This window comes from Rhineura floridana, chromosome 2 (assembly GCF_030035675.1).
Source record: "Rhineura floridana isolate rRhiFlo1 chromosome 2, rRhiFlo1.hap2, whole genome shotgun sequence".
Taxonomy (NCBI): Eukaryota; Metazoa; Chordata; class Lepidosauria; order Squamata; family Rhineuridae; genus Rhineura; species Rhineura floridana.
The window spans coordinates 206,652,732-206,675,313 of record NC_084481.1 but is presented as its reverse complement, the minus strand read 5'-3'; the positions used below and the strand labels follow the sequence as shown (position 1 = coordinate 206,675,313).

At 43.8% G+C, this 22,582-nt stretch overlaps 1 protein-coding gene across 2 annotated transcripts in view; it reads right to left on the bottom strand.

Moving 5' to 3' along the window:
* The window catches only part of RIN3 (Ras and Rab interactor 3), a 130,126-nt gene extending 109,217 nt beyond the window's left edge, over positions 1–20,909 (bottom strand). Inside the window, exon 1 of one of the 2 annotated variants that reach the window (XM_061611989.1) lies at positions 20,367–20,909. In XM_061611989.1, coding sequence (XP_061467973.1) covers positions 20,367–20,401 — 35 coding nt within the window. In that variant the 5' untranslated portion in view covers positions 20,402–20,909. The remainder of the gene's footprint in view (positions 1–20,366) is intronic. The other variant, XM_061611991.1, reaches the window with a different exon arrangement.
* Between the last annotated feature and the right edge of the window lie 1,673 nt (positions 20,910–22,582).

Here is a 22,582-nt window from a genome sequence, read left to right as displayed (position 1 = left end):
TGGACTAAAACCCGGAGCGGATTCTACTACTCCACTAACATGGAACCACCAACTGCCACTGCTGGGATCATTTCCTGGCTTACATTGTAAGGATGTTCCTCTGCTCCTACCAGCGTTATATTAGGACAGGAGGATCATATTATCATGTCATGAATGGCCACTGTGCTGATCTTGGATACTTCTAACCTGTGCATAGAAAAGTTGCCAACCATGTACCTGTTGCATTTCATGTCATTTTGGCTCCCCTGTTTGAGACCCTCCCACACACACCTCTTGTTTGTGTGTAGGGGTGTTGAGACAATCATTCATACACATTCAATGAATATGTGGGGAGAGCGTGACTGCATCCAGCAGCTGTGTTTCCGTCAATGCTAATGCACCACTGCACCAGTCAGCAGCTGCACATTTGGTTTTAATGTGAAGGGGGGGTTATGTGTGTGAGTACAGATTGTTGTTGTTGTTATATGTCTTCAAGTTGATTACAACTTATGGCGACCCGTATAGGTAGTTTAATTATAGCCAGTAGGTGACACTGGACTTACAGTTGTATCTAGGTAGAGCCAGAAGTTTTCTGCTGCTGTTCTGTTCCTGTTTAAGAGAAATAATAAAGTCACCTACTTTTATAACTGTATGATTGTATTGTTGTAACCTTACATGAAGCAGCAACCACCAATTGCTTCAGATGCCTTGTAAAGACGCATCTTTGATTTTTCCTTGATCCATAAGAATAGACACTGTCTTCATTTTTCTGACTTCCCTTTCTTGTTTTTTTTTTTAAATTTAATAACATAAGAACATAAGAAGAGCCTGCTGGATCAGGCCAAAGGCCTGGATCAGGCCAAAGTCCAGCATCCTGTTCTCATATTGGCCAACCAGATGCCCACGGGAAGCCTGCAAGCAGGACCCGAGGGCAAGAACGCTCTCCCCTCCGGTGGCTTCTGGCAACTGGTTTTCAAAAGCATATTGCCTCTGACTATGCAGGCTAAGCATAGCCATCATGGCTAGTAGCCATTGAGAGACTTATTCTCTATGAATTTGTCTAATCATCTTCTAAAGACACCCAAGTTGGTGGCTATCATTGACTCCAGTCTGAGCGAATTCCACAGTTTAACTATGCACTGCTTTGGTCTGTCCTGTTGTTTTTCTACCATTGTTTTACTGGTTTTATTTTGTATTTTTATTTTAATGATATTATATTGTTTTTATGTTATCCACTGCTTAGAGATTTTTCAATGATTAAAGCAGTTGGTCAATGCTTTTAAATTAATGAATAACCGACCAACCATCCTGGGAGGATGCTGAAGGGCGGGTACGAAATCTTATAAATAAATAAAGAGCTTCCTCTAAGACTTCCGTGGCATGGAGTTATGTGCACAGAGTCACTCTATGCATTTGGAAACCATGGCCAATCAGGGTTCCCATCAATATGTGCAAAGTCCCCCTTCACGTTAACGCTGAATACGCAGCATCGTAGAGCATGGCCAGTGGATGGGATCTCACCAGTGCAGGCTGACCCATTGGGGCAAGTGGGACACTGCCCCACCAATGTAAGTCTACTCTCAGCCAGCTCCACCTGCCTGCCTTCTTGCTGTCAGCCTCCTCCTTAATCCCAGTTTTGCCCTTGTAGCATGTAGCAGAGAGGAAGGTAGGGACACAACAAGAAAACTAGCCTGCCATTGGCTCTGGTTCTACCTACTTTGGGCTCCTTGCTATCCACCCCACCAGTTCCAAAAGGCACCAGCCTCCACTGGATCCCACACACCCCCTCCCATGCCCACTGAACATGCAGGGTGCTTTTTCTTGAGTATCTGCCAGTTGAAGATAACCTTTCATATGTCTGCTGGAAATGTAGCCTATGGGAAGTTACTGCAACTGCTCCAAAATAGAGCAAAACGGTTGCCCAGTATGGCTGGCCATAGATCCTAGCATGCCAACAGTCAAGCTCACAACATCTACCAACACAAATGTTTTGGCTACAGGTCTGCTTGGACAGCTACCACCTTTCTTCCTGGCTGTCTACAGGTTAAGCTCGTGTGGCATTCTGCAGAGCAGCCTGACTTTAGAAGAGTAACTGGGAATATGGGTTAATTAATGGCATAGTAATTACATCAAAGCACTGTACTTTATTTGACATGAGTTAAAAGTCAGCTCAGCTGGAGGCGAGAAAAAGTGGCATGATAATTTGCCTTTGGGGTCTTGTAGGTATCAGTGCAATTAGTCACATCACAACCATAACATATTTCCTTACGAATAAGCAGCCAAATTGCATGCTGATTTACAGCCTTTTATAACCTTACTTGATCCAGGAGACTGCTGTGCGCTGTGAACCGGGAAGAATACGCCTCTCTTCTCCTTTCATGGAGTTTACTAGAACAAATGAGGGGCTCTTCACTCATGAGCAGACTAGTACACCCTTACAGATGGTACACTGGCTGAAGGGCTCCCTTGATATAATAAGAGAAACCAAGAAGGAAAGAATCTAATATCTAGTGTCGCTGTGAGAGGTTACTATCCTTGTTAAAATAAAATGTTAAAAAGACAACAGGTTGTATTCAACTAAGTTCTACTCAGAGCAGACCCATTGAAATTAATGAATCTAAGACATAACTGTTAACTTCAATGGATCGACTCTGAGTAGGACTAGCATTGAATACTTCCAGTGATGGACATGCTGGATGGCAGGCATCTCAGTGAAGAACCTTTTAGACTGAATCTGCCCGTCCAGTCTCAACATTGGATATTTCTGGGCAGAAAGCAAAAATAAATTATTATTATTATTATTATTATTATTATTATTATTATTATTGATGATGATGATGATGTAACTTTTTTCATAGAAGTGTATCAAAATGACTTACTGAAACAAACTTTAAAAACTATAAGAACAAAAGTAAACAAAATGCTAATCTGTCCCCTGCTCACTGTGTTGGCCAACCCCCACCCTCAAACACACACACACCCCAGGCACCCCCAAACACCCCCAAACCCCAGGAACATACACATACACACACACACACACACACACGGACTATGAAACATACACTCTTGCAAATGCCCAGAGCTTAGAAGTAATTAGTTACAAAACACTAATTACTTGTAATTTATTACTTTTTTGAGGAATGAGTGGGTAATTTCTTTACATTTTGATTGTAATAGAATGAGGAGCAATTTTATTACTTTTGAGGAGTAATTGTAATGTTTCCAGCATTACTTTTTGGTATTACTGGGGGGAGGAGAGAGCAGGGGAAGCCTTCTGCTCCTCTGATTCATGGATGAAAATCATGTGACTCAAACTGGGGTTCCGCACAGCATTGCTCTTCTCTTGTGCTCTGTGGATGTTTAGGAGGCAAGGAGGGAGGAGGTGGAGAGCGAGATGGGGGTGGAGTGGAGAAAACAATTGTTTGAAAAATGGATGGTTGTGGAGAACAATGCAGTGGAGGGAGAAAGTAGCCGGAGTGCAAGGATATGGATGAAGGAGGAGAAGGAAGCAGTAGCAGAATGGAGATAAAGAACTGTGGATGTGAGAGACCATTGTTTGTGTGTTTGCACCTCAGAGGCGAATGTTTCCTTGGGTGGGTGTGCCTTAGTTGGTGACAGGGCAGGGTCCAGGAGATGGTTGAATGAAAGAGATGAAACTTGCTGGCTGAGTGTGTGTGTGTGGGGGGTTGCACTTGGTTTGACCCACAAAGATCTGAGCAGTGGCCTTCCTCCCCGCCCACCATACCAATGGAGACCACCACTGCTATCTTATGGATAAAATTGTTCTACTACCTCTGTGTGTGTGTGTGTGTGTGTGTTTAATGTTGTTTTAAGCTACTTTGGTGTGCAGTAGCCAAGGCCAGCATCTTGTGGGCAGTGGCACTCTAGGTTTCTTTTTTAAGTAACTTAACCATAATTGTAGTAATTAGTTTTGAGATGTTAAAGTAATCAATTCCTTTCAGAACAATTGTAATTGTAATGGTAATTTATTCCTTTTTGAGCCATGTAACAGTAATTGTAGTTTATTCCTTTTTAAAAGTAATCTTACAAGCTCTGCAAATGCCCCCCCCAACACCCCACTTCGCTTGCCAACCCACCTTGCAATTGCCTTCAGTGCCTCCAGGCACTGGTGTGCGCTGACTACTATGGGCCCGCTAACATCCCTCGCTTGTTTCTGTGCTGTGGCACTACCCCACACCACCGCTTCCCCCTTGACAAACAGCACTGCCGTTCAGCTCCATACAACATACCTAGGCCACCTCCCCACCTTCAGCATTTACCTGCATTCTGCCCAGGCTGCTGCCACTCTCCCCCTGGCTGCTCGCCCTCCCCTTGCTTGCTCGCTCCACACCTGCCCACTTACTTTGCTTGCCCTGCACATGGCCATCCCGCTCATTTGGTCACCTGTCCCCCCCCCAGCCATCCTTGCTTCCCTGATGCCCTTGCCTTGCTTGCTGCCATACCACCCACCGCCCCCACATGATGCTGCTTGATGGCATGATGGCTTAGGAAAATATTATATTGTTAAATTAGATAGGTAGTAAGGGCAGATCCAACTCAACTCACTCCACTAAAAAGATAAGAGGAGGCCACAAACATACTTAACCCTCCAGATTAAGGTCCAAAAGCCTGGGTGAATAAAAATGTTTTTGCCTGGCACTGAAAAAGAGTTAATAATGGCGCCAGGTGTACTTCCCTGGAGAAAGCATTCCACAAACAGGAAACTACAACTGAGAAGGCCTGTTCTCATGCCGCTACCTTCCACACCTCCCTTGGAGGAGGCACACAGAGATTTATTTATTTGTTTGTTAGATTTATATTTCGCCTGTATATTCCGTCCTCCCAGTAGAAGCCCAGGGTGACAAACAAAATAACTAAAAATGCTCTAAAACATCATAAAAACAGACTTTAAAATATATTACAACAAAACATCTTTAAAAACATATTTAAAAAAACATATATTGAACAAGATATTAAAACAAAACATCTTGAACAACATTTTTTTTAAAAAAAGCTTTAAAAACATCTTAAAAAGTAATTCCAGCACAGATGCAGACTGGGATAAGGCCTCTACTTAAAAGGCTTGTTAAAAGAGGAAGGTCTTCAGTAGGTGCCAAAAAGTTAACAGAGATGGTACCTGTCTACTATTTAAGGGGAGGGAATTCCAAAGGGTAGGCACCACTACACTAAAGGTCCACTTATTATGTTGTGTGGAATGGACCTCCTGATAAGATGGTATTTGCAAGAGGCCCTCACCTGCAGAGCATAGCAATCAACTGGGTATACAAGGGGAAGATGATCTTTCAGGTATCCTGAAAGATGGGCCTCAGGTGACAAAAGCAGGGTCCAGGTTGGTTCATGTGAGGAGAGGCAGCCCTTGAGGAATTGAGGTCCTGAGCCGCACAAGGCTTTATAGGTCAAAACTAACACTTTGAATACGGCCCAGAAACTAATTGGTAGCCAATGCAGTGATTGGTGCTATATGCTCAGACCGTCCAGCCCTAGTCAACAAATTGGCTGCTGAATTCAGCACTACTTGCAGCCTTTGAACCCTCTCCAAAGGCAGCAGGCATAATACACTGCAGTAACCTGAAACATTTCCTTTTTTCAGCTGAGCCTTGCTTGAGCAACATGGTCTTTTGAAATTCTGAGCTGTGTCTGTATTCTTGGGAGCTCGTAGGTCCTGATTCTTGGCTTGTTCTTCAGTCCTGCTTCCTGGTTTGTCCTCCAGTCCTGGCTTGCTCCTTGAGTCTGATTCATAAGAACATAAGAAGAGCCTGCTGGATCAGGCCAATAGCCCAGCTAGTCCAGCATCCTGTTCTCACAATGGCCAGCCAGATACCGACTGGAAGCCAACAAGCAGGACCTGAGCACAAGAGCACTCTCCCCTCCTGCGGATGGCACCTGATATTCCGAAGCCTACTGATGGTGACTGTGGAGGCAGAGCACAAATGCCATGAATGTGTCTAATCCTCTTTTCCTGCTCATTAGTTCTAGCCACTGACTTGTCTCACGATTCCCAGCTGCTGATTCACCTCAGAGTGCCACCCACAGCCCAGCCCTAACAATGGGATGTGTGGCAGCTATGGCTTTTCCTACTCATACCCTTCTGTTTGTTTCCCCCTCTGAGGGACAAGGGGGCAGGTCTGAGAATCTTTGAAAACAAATGAGAAAGTTGATAACCTGCTATTTATTGCCAGTTCCCTGTTGCCCATGGTCTCCCACATCAACAAAAAGCTCAAAACAGTATGTGAAAAGTGGGAGGGGGGAAATGGGCATTCACAGATCAAAAGCCACACTGTGCAGAGCAGCCTTCGCTAACCTGGTGCCCTCCAGATATGTGGGACTACAACTCCCATCAGCCCAGCCAGCATCACCATGTGCTGGCTGGGGCTGATGGGAATTGTAGCATAAAACATATGAAGGGCACCAGGTTGGCAAAGACTGCCAGAGAGAGAGAGAGAGAGGAAGAGAGACTGGTGTAAAGGGGGGGTACAAAGAAGACCAATTTTTCTCCTCTTCTTCCTCCTCCTCCTTTTGTAACTATTACTATCACAATGTCTAAATGCCTAAATTTGTTTCCTAGATCCCATGTTTGAAAATGCATCTTGATTTGAAATGAGGGATGTCATTATGAGGTCAACGTACCGGGGAGAAAATAATACTTTGAGGCGAGATTTTGCAGCATCTGTTTAAAGCCAGGCCATGCTTGGGGTGTCTGCAGTGATTGCCAATCTGTGTGCATTTGAGATGGCAAAAGGCAACAGCTGTCACAAGCGACTCTCGTAAGGAAGAGAATGACAGATTAACCTTCAGACTCAAAACACTGAGCATTGGGCAGACATAATGTAGGGCGGGCTAGTTTGTGCCAAAAGCACATGTGTCTGAGTGAGATTTGTGATAGTGCTAATACCCTCTCATGAAGGCTGACCGATCTAAACAGAAGAGAACACCGCGTGGGGCCAAATTTATAGTTCTTTTAGAATTAGGTACAGACTGCTAGTAATTGCCTAGATTTGTGCAGTGAACACCTGACGGCTAAATGGAAGAGAAGGTGGTTTTGTATCAGGAGACAATATAATACAATACAGAGTAGAGCAGTGGCTCCCAAACAATTTTCCCCATGAACCACTTGAAAACTGCTGATAGTCTTGGCAGACCACTTAATGATCTTTCTGCTTAGTGTAGCAATTGTAATGCACTGTGCTAGATGCTCTATGATTGTTAATTGTATTTTCATTGTTACTTTTATTTCTTATATATTGCATTTTTATTGTGTTGCTTGCTCTGCTCGCCAACCCACCAAACTCGCCAACTCCCACCAACCCCCATCCCCACCCCCAGGCACCCCCACTCCCCTTGCCAACCCCCGCCCCATAAGGCACCCCCTCACCAAATTGCTTGCCTCACCTGTGACAATGAGCAATCAGCACTTCATTAAACAGAAATAAATGCTGCTTCTCCGTACATGCAGGTAGCATGAGGCCATTAGTAAAGCAGGTGGGTTGAGAAGGGCCAAGAGTCCCCTCACCATCATCAAAAGGGAAAATGCACACATATAATTTCCTCTCCTGACAAAGTAGGCATGTGCCCTACTGCAGAAGTGCAAGGGCAAACTGTCGTTCACTTGCAAGGTTCTGTAAACTGTACTCACCGCACATTGCTACGACATGAGCAGTCTCTATGCAAACATTTTTAACAATGGCCCAACCCCAGACAATTTCCCATCTGTTAAGTACATGCAATGTGGTGAGCAGTTTCTGTTTTTCTTTAGAGAGGGCTTCTAAAGAGTCATCTCCAAAGAATGTGTCCTTCACACTCCGGGAAAACAGAAACTGCTTACCACATTGCATGTACTTAACAGATGGGAAATTGTTTGGATTTATTGCCAACTGGTGGAGTGTAAGGCTGGGCCAGGTCCCAGATTTTGAGTTAGCCAAATGGGTGTGGTGTGATGCTGCTGAAGACAGCACAGTGCTTATCCCAGGGAAGAGTGGCCAGTGGTGTTCTTAAGACAGGGTTGTATTTAAGGAAAGAGTGCACAGTTAATTCACTGCGCCTGACTCTGCAACATATCAGGTGGCCAGTATTGTATTCTTACAAGCTAGTAAAAAAGACAAGCTGCAAAAAAGACAAATAATTGGGTGTTAGAAGAAATTAAACCAGAACTGTCACTAGAAACTAAAATGAAGAAACTGAGGTTATCATACTTTGGAAACATCATGAGAAGACCTGATTCACTATAAAAGACAATAATGCCGGGAAAACAGCAGGGAGTAGAAAAAGAGGAAGACCAAACAAGAGATGGGCTGATTCCATAAAGGAAGCCACAGACCTGAACTTACAAGATCTGAACAGGGTGGTTCAAAACAGACACCATTGGAAGTCGCTGATTCATAGGGTCGCCATAAGTCGTAATTGACTTGAACGCACATAACAACAAGAAGTAGACTCTAGATCAAGTGTGGGGGCCCCTGGCCTCTCTACCTGGCCTTCAGAACTCTCCCTTCTGATAATGCCTCTTGCTTGTCTGGATGGAAGGTAAAGAGGAGCATATGAGTGTGTGCAGAAAGTAGCCTACTGTTCAAAGGTAACATTTGCATTAGTTTCTCTGCCCACTTGTGCCTCTGGCTCCACCTACCACTAGTATGTGGCCCTTGGAAGGTTTCCCAGAAGGAAAAGTGGCCCTTGGGCTGAAAACATTTCCTTATCCACCGCTTTAGATTCTTTTTCAGAGTCCACCCATGGCCTCCACGTTACCCCCTGTCTTTGTCCTGGCAAGTAGATTGCTTGATTCCTGACCTGCCAGATTTTGCTCTGGCACTGGTAAGAAAGACAGTGAAGCTGCCAAATCAAAGTTGAAGGTGATATGACAAAGGGGCCATGGAGCCTGGTGTGCACACTCATCCCACTATTGTCTCTCTTTACAGTTTTTGTAGTTCTTCCAAAACATAGAAAAGCTCTTTGATCAGAGATGGTCCCAGGACAAAAGAAATTAGTGTGTACACATCAGAGCCAATGATGGCTCTGCCCTGTCATCTTCATCTCTCATAAAATTTAGCCATTGATTCAAAGGTTGATTGCTAGCACTGCTTTGGACCTGGTGAAGAAAAGCATGATTGCTACTCATGCCTTTCAGGTTAACCCAAGGAGCTTACAATTTCTACAGAAGATGGACAAAGGAAGTGTGCTTGCAGCTGTGGCTCCAGTGGCTGCACTAGAGAAAAGCCAGTACCCACGCATCTAGAATTGAGGCCAAGCATTCTGTTTGACCACAACAGCTTCCCTTGTTCTTTTTATCAGACACATAAAAACCACATTTTATCTTGCAAACACACTAGCAAACTCTGCTTCCTTTGAAAAGCTATTGTGCATGATTGGCCTGGTTTTGAACTTGCCTGCAACACAGTAAATCCAAAATCTTCAGCTGAATGTCTCTTAGATTATATTGGCAGTATGTTCCAATTAGACAAATTCATGGATGCAGGTCCTTTGCCAGTGGGCAGCCAGGTCAGGCACTGGCCCAAGGCCCCAGGAGCTCACAAAGTCCCCTCTCAACCACCCAGTCACCTCCTCCTGCCGCCTGTCTTTATTGCTATCACCTCCTCCTGCTGCCTGTCCTCGTTGCTGTGGGGGCCTGCCGGCACCACTACCACTGCTACCCCCACCTCCTCCTCCTCCTCAGCACTTGCCCATCCCTTCAGTGGTTGGAGACTCCGGGTGCTGTGCTGCATGTTGATGGTGGCGGTTCTTGCGTGACACAGCATACGTTACTTTGGAGTTAAGTTGAGCAAGAAACTTCTCAGATGCATTAGATCAGGTTAAGAGTCTTTATTAAGACATTAGGGCCAACAGGCTTAAGAGTAAATACATGTAGAGTTTCTTCAGTCACCCCCCCTTCTGGTACATCTCTCTCCAAAAGTAAACACAGAAGACAACCTCTCAGTTCAGAGGCAATATACAGAAGACACAACTTACAGACTCTGTTAGAACTTTCCCAGTTGCTATCTCACGTTACCATGACAACCGCTGGCCTTGGGTGTCTGCTCTCTCTCAGGCCAGGAGATAACAGTTACTTCTCCAAACTTGCAGGCTTTATGGAAAACAACTAGAGACAGTAATGCCTATGGGTCAACAGCCCAACATATTCCCCTTTTTCCATCAAGACTGCAAAACTTTTCATTGCATCTATAACTTTTCTATTTCAGCAATACATTTCTACAATACAAAGGTAATACATTTCAATACATTGCATCATACAGATCCAAATTACATCTCAGTACATTGCAGTACATTTCAGAACATCTCTGTACATTTAGCTAGAACTTTATTCAATCAAATTTCAGCTGAACACAAGTCAAATACAGTGTCTCAGGATCCATTTCAACTTGTTTATGCATACCTGGGCTGGTAATTACCCCCACAGTAAATCGTTCAGGCGGTTTCCCTATGTTTGATCTTGTAGAACGTCTTAAAGGCACTAGGGCTTCTGCTCTCTCTGCCCCCCCATTTGTGCTTGTGCTTGGCACAGCGTGCCCAGGATCCTCCATTTCCTCAGCCTTACGTTTCTTCGATCTTCGTTTCCCACAAATGAGTTCATTTAAAGCATCCCTAAGTGGAATTTGTGTGCCTTCCACTTTTAGGTCAAGATCTGGTTTAAATGTTTGCGCTTGTGTTTGTGCTTGTGTGTCACTTGACCCTGTGAGAATGACTGTTTGCCTTTGATCCCAAGGCTTCTCTGCAACTTTAATGCTTCTGCTCAGGATTAATTGCTGTGTTTCTGGACACCAAACTCTGAAATATGCATTCTGAAATCCCAAAACGAAACCTTGCTGTGCTCTGGGTGCAAGCTTGCCTCTTCTTTTTCCCTGTGGAATGGCAACGTGCCCCGAATTTTTGAATGTGTTGTATTTTAGGCTTTCTACCAGTGATTTTCTCATAAGGAGACATTCCAAGAGCACTATGAAACACCCTGTTGTGAATATAATTCGCATACAAAATTGCCTCTGCCCAGAAAAAATTCCCTAAACTGCAATCCATCAGCATGGCTCTCATTGCTTCCTGAAGCACCCTATTTTTTCTCTCTGCAGTTCCGTTGGAAAACGGGCTAAACGGAGCTGTGAAACTCTGTTTTATTCCCTTACTCTCAAGGAAGTCACTCAATGCTTTACTCGTGAATTCCCCTCCCTGGTCTGAGTGTATCGCTTTTACAGTGACGCCATGTTGAGTTTCGATTCTCTTAATGAACAGTTTCAGCTTCTGCTCAGCTTCACTTTTACGCTTGAGCAAATAAAGATTAGTGTATCTAGAGAAATCATCAACCAGTACCATAAAGAATCTCGCACCTCCTCGTGAAGTGTTTATTGGCCCTGATAAATCAACATGAACTAGCTGGTAGGGAGCTGTTGTGGTTCTCTCAGCCTCCCGGTTAATTGGTGCAATTGTCATTTTCGCTTTATGACATGCATCACAATCCAACATTAACTGTCCACAATTTCTCAAACGCATGTTTTCACTATGCATTGGGGTTTTCTTTATCGTGTCAAAGTTTGCATGCCCCAGTCTTTGATGCCATTCATGGACGCAGCCTTGATGTGTCTGTGCCTCAGCGTTTAACATAGCACACCCTGCTTGACTGCTCTTTATTACAAACTGTGAATCATTAAGGCTTCCCTGCAAGCACACTTCATGCCCCCTCAATACATAACATTTGTCTCTGTCAAACAAGACTGACATCCCACAATTCACCAGTTTTCTGACTGACAATATGTTATGAGCCAATTCTGGTACAAACAAACAATCTGACAGTATTCCAAGTTTATCAAATCTCACCAGTCCTCGAGCCTCCACATTCTTCTGCGATCCATCCGCAAGTAAAACAAAGTCCTGCACATCTTCTGAAGTGTAAAACAAACTCCTGTCTGTGATTAATATATGGCTCGCACCGCTGTCAAGAATCCAGTTAACAGGTCCTAAATCTTGAGACTTCTGTTTACAAACAAAGTTCACACTTCCCTGTTTCCAGTCTCCGTCCCTGGAGTTTCGCTTGACTGCACAGTCTCTCTGGAGATGCCCACAAGCTCCGCAACCATAACAAGCCTTTAGCTGCTGCTGTACCTGCTTGCTTCCGACTGCCTCCTTCGGCATGGCACTTTTCGCCTCTTTGCTTCTGACAGCTTCCATCAGCTCGGCTCTCTGCGCCTTCTGCCTCCGCTGCCATTCCTGGGACAAATCCTGCAATGCGTCCCACATCTGTTTAGCCGACGGCTCATCTCTCACACACATCAGTTGAGAATCCGATAGAGCCAAGATTATAAAAGCCTGCGCCCTCTAGTCTCGACGCTTCCAGGCCTTGGTCGGTACCGCCGGGGGGTTTCCTTCAATCACATCCAATAAATCCTCTGTTATCAGGAAAGCACGCATCCTTGGCCTCCAACTGCCATAATTCTTTTCATTAAGTCGTTCCATCGGCAAGCCTCCAGACATGTTTACAGCCATCCTGCTCACCTCTGTCTGGCACAATCAATCACGCTGCCCTCTCTGGAACTCCGTCTGCCGTTCAGACCAGCAACTTACTCTTGTGTAACGCGCTGTGGATCTGGGCCCATAACCCTGTTGATGGTGGCGGTTCTTGCGTGACACAGCATACGTTACTTTGGAGTTAAGTTGAGCAAGAAACTTCTCAGATGCATTAGATCAGGTTAAGAGTCTTTATTAAGACATTAGGGCCAACAGGCTTAAGAGTAAATACATGTAGAGTTTCTTCAGTCACCCCCCCTTCTGGTACATCTCTCTCCAAAGGTAAACACAGAAGACAACCTCTCAGTTCAGAGGCAATATACAGAAGACACAACTTACAGACTCTGTTAGAACTTTCCCAGTTGCTATCTCACGTTACCATGACAACCGCTGGCCTTGGGTGTCTGCTCTCTCTCAGGCCAGGAGATAACAGTTACTTCTCCAAACTTGCAGGCTTTATGGAAAACAACTAGAGACAGTAATGCCTATGGGTCAACAGCCCTTCCACAGCCACCATTGCCAGAAGGATGTTGGGCCCATCCCCTTGGAAGCAGCCTCCATGGCACAGGAAACTTCGCCTTGCGGACACCATCCAATGTGCTAGGGCTCTTCTTATTTGCTGAATTAAACTGGGCCCCATGGAAAGAGACATGGGTCTCATATGACACAATTCCTGGAGCCCACCGAATCCTAGTTTTGTGTGTCATTTCTTTTAAAAAAACCACTTATTTGCATTTTGCCATCTCAGCGAGTACAGTACTTTTTGCATCCAGGTATAAAAGGTGAAGTGTGGATTGCCTCCGAGATCTGCATTTAGGCACAGTTTAAAAGGAAATCTAGCATTCAGAAATATGTACCTTGGGAAGGAAATATGCAGACTGATTATGTTTGAATGTATTTGATTATTGACCGAGTAGCAGTTACTCCACTCAGAAAGGTAGCTTTTTTAAACAGATTTCTAACGAGGAGTCCAAAAAGGCCTCTCTAAACTGAGTGAATGAGCAGTAAAATGGCAAATGCAATTCAATGTAAACAAGTGTAAAGTTATGCATATTGGAGCATATGCATAACATATAGGCTCATGCAGTCTGAACTGGTGGTGACTGACCAGGAATAAGACCTAAAGGTTGTAGCGGAAGCTCGATGAAGATGTCGACCCAGTGTGCAGCAGTTGTGAAAAAGGCAAATTCTATGCTAGTGATCATTAGGAAAGGTACTGAAAATAAAACTGCCAATGTCATAACGCTGTTATATAAATCTATGGTGTGGCCACATTTGGAATACTGTATACAGTTCTGGTAGCCTCACCACAAAAAGGACATTGCAGAGCTGGAAAAGGTTCCGAAAAGGGCAACCAAAAAGATCAAGGGGCTGGAGCGACTAGCCTATGAGGAAAGGCTGCAGCATCTGGGGCATTTTAATTTAGCGAAAAGGTGAGTAAGAGTGAGGAGTGTATAAAATTATGCATGGGATGGAGAAAGTGGATAGGGACAAGTTTTTCTCCCTCTCTCATAACACTAGAACTTGTAGAATCTAATGAAGTGGAATGTTGAAAGATTCAGGATCGACAAAAGAAAGTATTTCTTCACACAGCACATAGTTAAACTATGGAATTCACTCCCACAAGGGGCAGTGATGGCCACCAACTTGGCTAATAGCCATGATAGCTATGCTCTGCCTCCATAGGTGGAGACAGTCTGCTTCCAAATACCAGTTGCTGGAAACTGCAGGAGGGGAGAGGGCTCTTGCACTCAGGTCCTGCTTGCAGGTTTCTCTTGGGCAACTGGTTGGCCACTGTGAGAACAGGATGCTGGACTAGATGGGCCATGGCCTGATCCAGCAGGTTCTTCTTATGTTCACCTAGGCATTTGATGGCTAAAATAGCGGGTTGTATTTTAAAAAGTCCTACTCAGAGTAGACCCACATGAAATGAACTTAGAGATATCTATTAACTTCAGTGGGTCTACTATGAGTAGAACTAGGATTGAATACTGCCCACTGCTCCTGGCAACACTGAGGAAGTATTAACTGTGAGGGTATGCAATTAATTTTTAATTATTATTAAATATTTTTAGATGTTAATGTTTTTAGATGTTTTTCATTTTTAAAAAGTGTTTTAAAAATGTTTTATTTTTGCTGTTCACTGCTTTGGGCTCCTTTGGGAGGAAGAGTAGGATGGAAAAATGATGATGTATTTCCATTTAGAATTATAGCAACTCTTTCTAAATTTGCACCTATATATATAAATTAGTATATGCACATTTTATGCAAATCTGTTTCCTCTTTTCTTTTCTGTTGGAGAAGTACAAGTGGCTAGCTCTACCTAGTTGAGAGATATAAAAAAGCTCCTTGAACATTTTTTCCTACTGGTGTGGGTTACATCATACACACATACTTGGCAGAATTCCTGAAGCTAGCTTTGTTTCTGTCAGCATTAATATCCCCACACTGCCTGTACAGTCTGGGGCAAAATTACAAGAAAACCCTACAAAGGGAGACCAAAACCTTTAATTCGCTAACATGTGGCTTCTTTCCATGAGCTGAGGCATAGCAAGCCAAAGAACAAACTGTAAATTGTCTCTCAGGGCCTGGAACATTAACAATGGTGAATCTGGTGCATATCTTAAAACATGCAATGTGGGCTCAGTCTGAAATAATGAAATACTGTAATATTTTCCTCACTGTACATACTCATCCCACTGTCATCTCTGGTCAAATTTGCATTTTTTGAAGCATGACAAAAACTTGTCAGACCAGCAGGCGGAGATGAGCCAGTGGAATGAACACGCACACTCAGGTAAAAATGTATCATACCACCTACGTTCTTATGCCAAAATTATTCTGTGTCCATCAGTCATGTGTAAACTTCTTGTGTGTGTGTGTGTGTGTGTGTGAGAGAGAGAGAGAGAGAGAGATGAATGCATGGCACATTTTACACTAAGGTTGCTTCATATTATTTGAAATCAGTGGGACTTCTCTAACCTTTTGCAAGATCTCAGCCTCTGTCATTATTAGTAAATCCAACTCACATTTAAAGCATACGACTCCCCCCCCCCAATCATGGGAAATGTAGTTTGTTAAGGGTGCTGGGAAGTTGTAGCTCTGCGAGGGGGAAAACCACAGTTCCCAGGAATCTTTGGGGGAAGTCATATGCTTTAAATGTGCATTAAATCACATTTAAATTATTTAAATGTATGGTGCAGATCTGCATACTAGTTAATGGGGAGTAAGTTTCATTGGGCTTGGTGGGCCTTTCAGACAACCTGTTTACTGAGCAGTCATCCTGATTAGTTTACAGGGAGATAAGACTATGTTGGCTATTATACACCAGTCAATCACTGTGCTCTACAGGTGAGGACCTCCTGAAAATACCTTCTCATCAGGAGGTCCATTCCGTACAACACAGGAACCAGGCCTTTAGTGTTGTGGTACCAACCCTTTGGAATCCACTCCCCTTAAATATTAGGCAGGTGCCATCTCTGTTGTCTTTTTACTGAAAACCTTCCTCTAACAACAAGCCTTTTAAGTACAGTAGATACCTTTATCCCAGTCTGCATCTGTATTGTAATTGTTTTAAAGTTTTTAAAGATCTTTTAAAAGATGCTTTTAAGATGTTTTTGTTGTTTTATCACTTGTTTTTTGCTGCCTCGGTTCCTCTTTGAAGGAAAAGTGGGATATAAATTTAATAAATAAATAAATAAATATTTAATGAACATTCATTTGGTTTGTTTGCAGGGAGATTAGACAACATTGGCTGTTTAATGAGCATTCATTCTGATTTGTTTGTGGAGCGGTTAGATGAGTATACTACTTTTAGTACAACTTTGTTAGATAACCCTTTATGTGTTACAAAAAACAACCACAACAAATGTTCTTTGTACGTATGAAAAGAATTGTCAGTTTTGGTTCTCTCAGTTTCTCATTTTTCCCAATCTTAGATTCAGTTCTCCACATTTCTATAGAAATTTGATTTTTTTTTAGAATCCTCATGAACATTCTTCAGCATTTTAGTGTGAATATCTCCTAATACACATTTTTGTATGCAGTTTTACACATTTTGCAAGCAATTTCCCCCAACATAGTGCATTTCTGTATGTTATTTTCACAAATATATAAATTTTTATGCACACTACCCTAACATACACATTTTTGTAAACATTGGTCAGTTGTAGAACAGCGTTGCCAAATTCAGGTAAGTGTGAATTTCAATGGATGGCTGTTTTGGTTCTCATATTGTTTCAGAAAGTGCAGATTTGATAGATTTGGCTTTAAATGCAACCTGAACTGAATTCTCCCCATTCCCTAGTAAACACATATTAATTATTTGCCATTCAGTCTTCAATATTTCAAATGGGAAGCCTTGGAGGTGCCAATCCCCCCCCATCAAATTGTTCCCCATTCCTCAGGAAGTGGAACAAATGAGGGAAATTTCTTGGTTGTTGCAAGCATCTGTTGCTTGTTGAAAGAATATCACCTTTTGTGTTCTGAATTGCCAAATGACATCAGGAAGTCCAGTTATCCTGATATCTCAAGTACTGTATGCATTTGTTTCTGTTCCTTGTATGTCAAAACAGGTCTTTCTCCTGTGAGCTTCACGTTGGTATATCTGAATGTCTTTTGCAGGGGAAATTTCATCCAAGGGTGTATAACACAGATAAAAGATCCTTGTCATGCTATGTTTTTCCACATGGTTAAATGAGGTTTTGAATAATGACATCATCTTCCCCCCATTGTAGGAAATAGGAACACCTTTTAGTTTTGCTGTCGGAGGTTTGACAGAATTAAACCTGAACTAATGTACAGTACATGCTTGTTCGCACATTTCAAGGAACACAGGTACAAGCCATCTCTAGGCATGTACAAATGTTTGTGCGAAAGAGTGTACATGTGTTGATTTGTACAGCTGAACTATGGTGTACAAGGGCACACAAACTGTATACTAGTTGAATGTAATATGTGAACCCCCTTATATGACATCCCAAAGCCCTCCATTTTCACAAGCAGTGTCTCCCCACCTTATAACTCTTCCAGCAAGAAACACCAAAGATTCTACCCCTATCCAAGCAAATAATGTAAATAAAGTGCTTTTCAGTATGACCTCAAGGGAGTCATATTATGGCCTGGTCACATCAACAAAAATCATGACTCAAGATCCCTAAAAATCACAAGATCAGTTTACAAACTTATGATTATTTGTTTAAAACTATTTTAAGGTTTTTCTTTTTGGGGGCCAGATCACATTTAGTTGCTCCTTACTCACTTCAGCTTCGCATGCTAGAACTGTGGTTACTGAGATGTTTGCGTATATGACTCTTCCATAGTATCCGATTGTCATGTGGATGCCAGATGGCTATGGTTTCAAACATGTCTCCATGCAGAGAGAAAAGCTGTCATACGGAACCATCCTGAGTTACTTCTTGGAGGGATATAACCAGCTTCTTGAGGGGATATGATCAGCCCAGCCACCCACCCTTTCCAATAATCCCCCATGTGCCTTGTTTCCCAAGAAACCAGCTGTCCAGAAGTTTGGAAGAACATTGGCAATGCACAGCATGGCATTGGCTAGTAAGTCCATTTGCTGCAGCTGGCTCCTGCTTGAGGTTACAGGGCAGCCTTCCTCAATCAGGTGTATACCAGGTGTTTTGGCCTACAACTCCCATCATCCTGGACCATTGGCCATCCTGGCTGGGGCTGATGGCAGCTGTAATCTAAAACATCTGGAGGGCACCACGTTGGGGAAGGCTGCTATGTAGGAAGACAATAAGACCATGGTGCAGCTCTTGGCTGTAGGCATGAGCAGATATTTCTCCATGATTACGAGAACTGTGTTTTTATTTTTATTTTTAGCTTATTCAGGATATTGAAAATCCCAGGATATCTGCCTTTTAAAACATACAGCATGTCGACAGTGGCTTCCTGTGCTGCTGGCTTGGCAGAATAGCATTAAGTGGAAAGTAGTCCAGGTAAAGGCTTTCCTGTTGGGGCACCCTTATAATGAGCACAGGAAACAAGCTGTACAACAGCACAGACTGTGCTACTTATGTGCGAGCATGACAAAACTTTCTGAAGTGGAACCCGGCTTGACCAGCCTCCAGAACAGCCTTTCCCAACCAGTGTGCCTCCAGATGTTGTTGGACCACAACTCCCATCTTTCCTGACCATTGGCTATGCTGGCTGAGGCTGATGGGAGTTGTGGTCCAACAACATCTGGAGGCACACTGGTTGGGAAAGGCTGCTCTAGAAGCCCCAGAAACAGAAAAGGAGTTATTCAAAACATACCTAGGAGGTAAAAATTTACATATCATTATAAGAGCACTCACAGCAGGTTCTTCACCCGTGGAGCGAGCCTGGCCTTCCAAGTTGCCCTAATCACATATGTACACATCAGGCCTTAGTTTTGCCTGTGTGTCATGTATCCAGTAGGCTTCCTCCTTAAAGCGGCACACGCATGCCCGTTTATATATGTGTCCATCATTTATCTTGTGAACACAATTCACAAACATTTCAAAGAAGCTGCAAACTGCTCTGCGGATTGGTGGGCGTGTGAGTTAGTGAAGTTACTAGTGCTAATCAACTGAGCCACTCCAGAAACTCAGACCCATTTCTTCCATGCCGTATCCCAGCAGATAAAAAAGTACATGTCCGTACAGAGCAGTAACTTTTACATTGTTATACCTGTCTATATCTCCTGGACTATGAAGTCAAACACGTGTTCTGTTCTCTGCCTCTAAGCCTGCATGTTCAGCATCGTAACCATTCTTAGGGTTGCCAGTTTGTTACTGCTCTTGTGCGCCTTTATCAGCAGCCTGCAGGGCTGGCCCCACCATTAGACAGAGTGAGGCAGCTGCCTCAGGTGGCAGATGCTGAAGGGTGGGTAGCCGTGGCAAGGGGTTGGTGAACAAGGCCACGCATGCCATGCAGCCTCCTCTGCACCTCCTAAGCTATGCTGCTACCTGCAGACACAGAAAAATATGCTGTCCTGTCGCCAGTGTGGAAGGAAGGTTGCTGCCCTGGGCTCCAACCGGGAGGAAGGGAGGGATAAAAATCTAATAAAAAAAAATAATAATAACTGCCAGTCCACTCAGCTCTTGTACATGAAATCAGATGGGGGCGCCACCTTGTCTACCTCAGGCAGCCAAAACCAAAAACACCTTGGGCTGCCTGGCAAGCAGAAATTTACAGGTGAATCTCCCTGGGTATCATGGAGCTAAGACAGGGGTGTTTTTTGGGGGGGGGGCTTTGGCCCTTCAAATATTGCTAAACTATAACCCCCATATTCCCTAGCCATTGGCTATACTTGAAGGGGCTGATGGGAGCTGTAGTTCAGCAGCATCTGGAGGCCCAAAAGTTCTCCACACCTGAGCTAAGATAACAGAGGAAACTTCACCTGCTTAATTTGTGCATGTTGAGATGGTGTTAAAGGCCCCGGAGGAGAGCCAGGGAGGAAAAAGTGATATCCCCATACCCTTCGTCGCTTTTCATCCACATCTGTGCGACACAGCTGGAAACAAATCAAAGCCTATTGCCCCACAGGCTTCATGGAAAAGATTTACCATAATTCCAGATATGCACAATAGCAGCATGGAAACACCCCCTTTCCCCTCCTCTCTCCTTCAGAATATTTCCTTCCCCGCCCCAAGCTTTCAGTTGTTCTAAACAGGCGCTTATTAGCATTCGCCGAAATAAAGGCTGTAAATTATAATCATTATAGTTGCAGGGCTAATAACTTCGCCTACAGCCTGCAAAGGGATCTAAGAAAGAGAAGGAGTTCTTTCTCAAACAGACAGAGTGAAGAGTGTGCAGGAGGAGGGGAGGGAAACTGTTTTACTTCAGAAAAAGAAAAAAGTTGCTCAGGTTCCAGGACTCACCCAGCTGCCTGATTTCCCAGCAATGTTGTCATCATCCCAGCAAAGAGCGTGGAGGTGCTTCTTGCTTCAGAATCGTTTCAGCTCTCCCTTGTGAAGAAAGTCATACCTTGGCATTTCCTGACAAACCTTCCATGCCTCTTCCCAACCCCCTGGGAAAAAAATTAGGCCGATGACGGATTCGACACGATTGAAAGCTGAGCTTTTGCCACAGTCGTTCCAAAAGACTGGCGGCTGCGAAGTGAGAATAAACTTCCAAGTTGCATGTGTGTGTTACAGCTTCTTTTCTACTTCCTGTATTTATGTGAACAGGGGCTTTTCAGGAAGAGGCTGGCCTTGGTGGTCAAGGGTGTTTTCTTTCCTCTTTTTTTATAAACCCATTTTTAGTCATGAACCTTAGCTCAGAGAGTTAGGAAGCTGGGCCTGTGTGATTGTTCTTCATTGCCGGCTTCATCCCCGGCTTCCCTATCAAGCCTAGGAAGGTCATTATTTCATCAGCCCTACAGGTAGATCCGGAGGAGAGGCAGTGACAGAGTACAGTGAACTTGGTAAAGGAGTTTATACAGCAGGAGAGTGTCCATCTGCAAATTCCTGAGGCATGTGTATTTGTGTTTGAGCGAGTAACTGGAACCAGATGGAGTCTGGAAACCTTCACACAGTTTACATAGGACGTGCGAGAATGGAGCATTTAAAGCCACAGTTTTCTAACAAGCTTGCATTAATAGATCCCTGCGCTTGCTACTATATCAATTAGTGTCATCTATTGACATGAAGGTGGCTCATTGTCAGAGCATCTGTTTCGTATGGAGAAGTTCCCAGAGTCAATCTCTGGCATTTCCTAGGTAGGGCTGGGAGAGGCTCCCTGTCTGAAAACCTGGAGGGCTGCTGCCAGTCAGTGTGGACAATACTGAGCTGGATGGCCCAGGGGCCTGAGTCCTTATAAGGCAGCTTCCTCTGTTCTTTTTCTTGGGGCCTGTAGTTGCCAGTTAAACATTGCGGAGCATTCCTGTTCGCCACCTGTGGTAGGGTGGCCAATTACGCATGGCTAGGAATGGAAGTCCTATCAATTTTGGTTCTCCCGGTTTCTCGTTTTTCCAAACTTAAATTAATTTCTCCACATTTCTCCAGTAATTTGTGAAGGTTTTCTTTTAAATGTCCTCAGGAAAATTCTTCAACATTTTAGTGTGACTCTCTCCAACAGTTTTGACTAATTTCCACTTGTTGCAAGCAATTTCCTCTAATATAATACATTTTTGTATATTATTTTCACAAATATATTCATTTTAATGCCCACTTCACCCTAATACATGCATTTTTGTGAAGGCTGGTTGGTTGCAGAACTGCACTGCAAAATTCAGATGTGTGAATTTCAAAGGATGCCTATGTTTAAGTGCACATATTGTTTGGGCAAGTGCAAATTTAATCAATTTGGCTTTAAATGCAAACTGAATCAGATGTCTCCCCCATCTGTATCCATGCCCCTCCCAAAGAAAGGACCAAAGAGGGCAGGGATTCGCATAATATTTCCATATCCTAGATTAACACTGAGGAATAATGACAATAATTTAAACAGAAATACTATACAGCTCACCATATTGGAGGAGACTACGGCCAAGTGACCTCTCTCTGTCTGTGTTTACTGTTGGTGGGCAACTTCAAGGCCCCTTCTCTGCCTTCTTCAAGTTATTTATTTTTGAACCAGACTTAGACTAAACAGCCCTTCAAATAATAGAGGATGCCTTCAAAGAGAGGAATGTCCTCTGACAGCACTTCAGACACAGGACTGTCCTGTGTACCATAGCTAGCAGCGATGTGCGGTTGCCGCTATGGCCAGCAGTGGCGGCTGATGGCTCCATATCAGTGGGGCAGTGGAATCCACTCCAGGTTTTAGTCCAAACTTTCAAGGAGCTGGTTCTCCTATTTGAACCCGTTTATTCCACTCTAGATGCAGTTTGGAACAAATAAAAATTGAACCGACTTGGGCCCATTTAGTTCAGTTTTTAATTTGCTCCAAATTAAAATGCACACCTCCTACTTCCTTTCTAGGTACTGTTACGATTGCTTGGCTAACCCCATTTTGGTTCAAGTAGAACCCAGGAGGTGCAAGGCCAGGAACTATAACTCCCACCCCCACTCTCACACATCCCCACCCGATGGTATGGCTGGTGATGCGTTCCAGAGGTTTTGTGCGAAGGGTAACAAGGACAGCTGTTGAGACA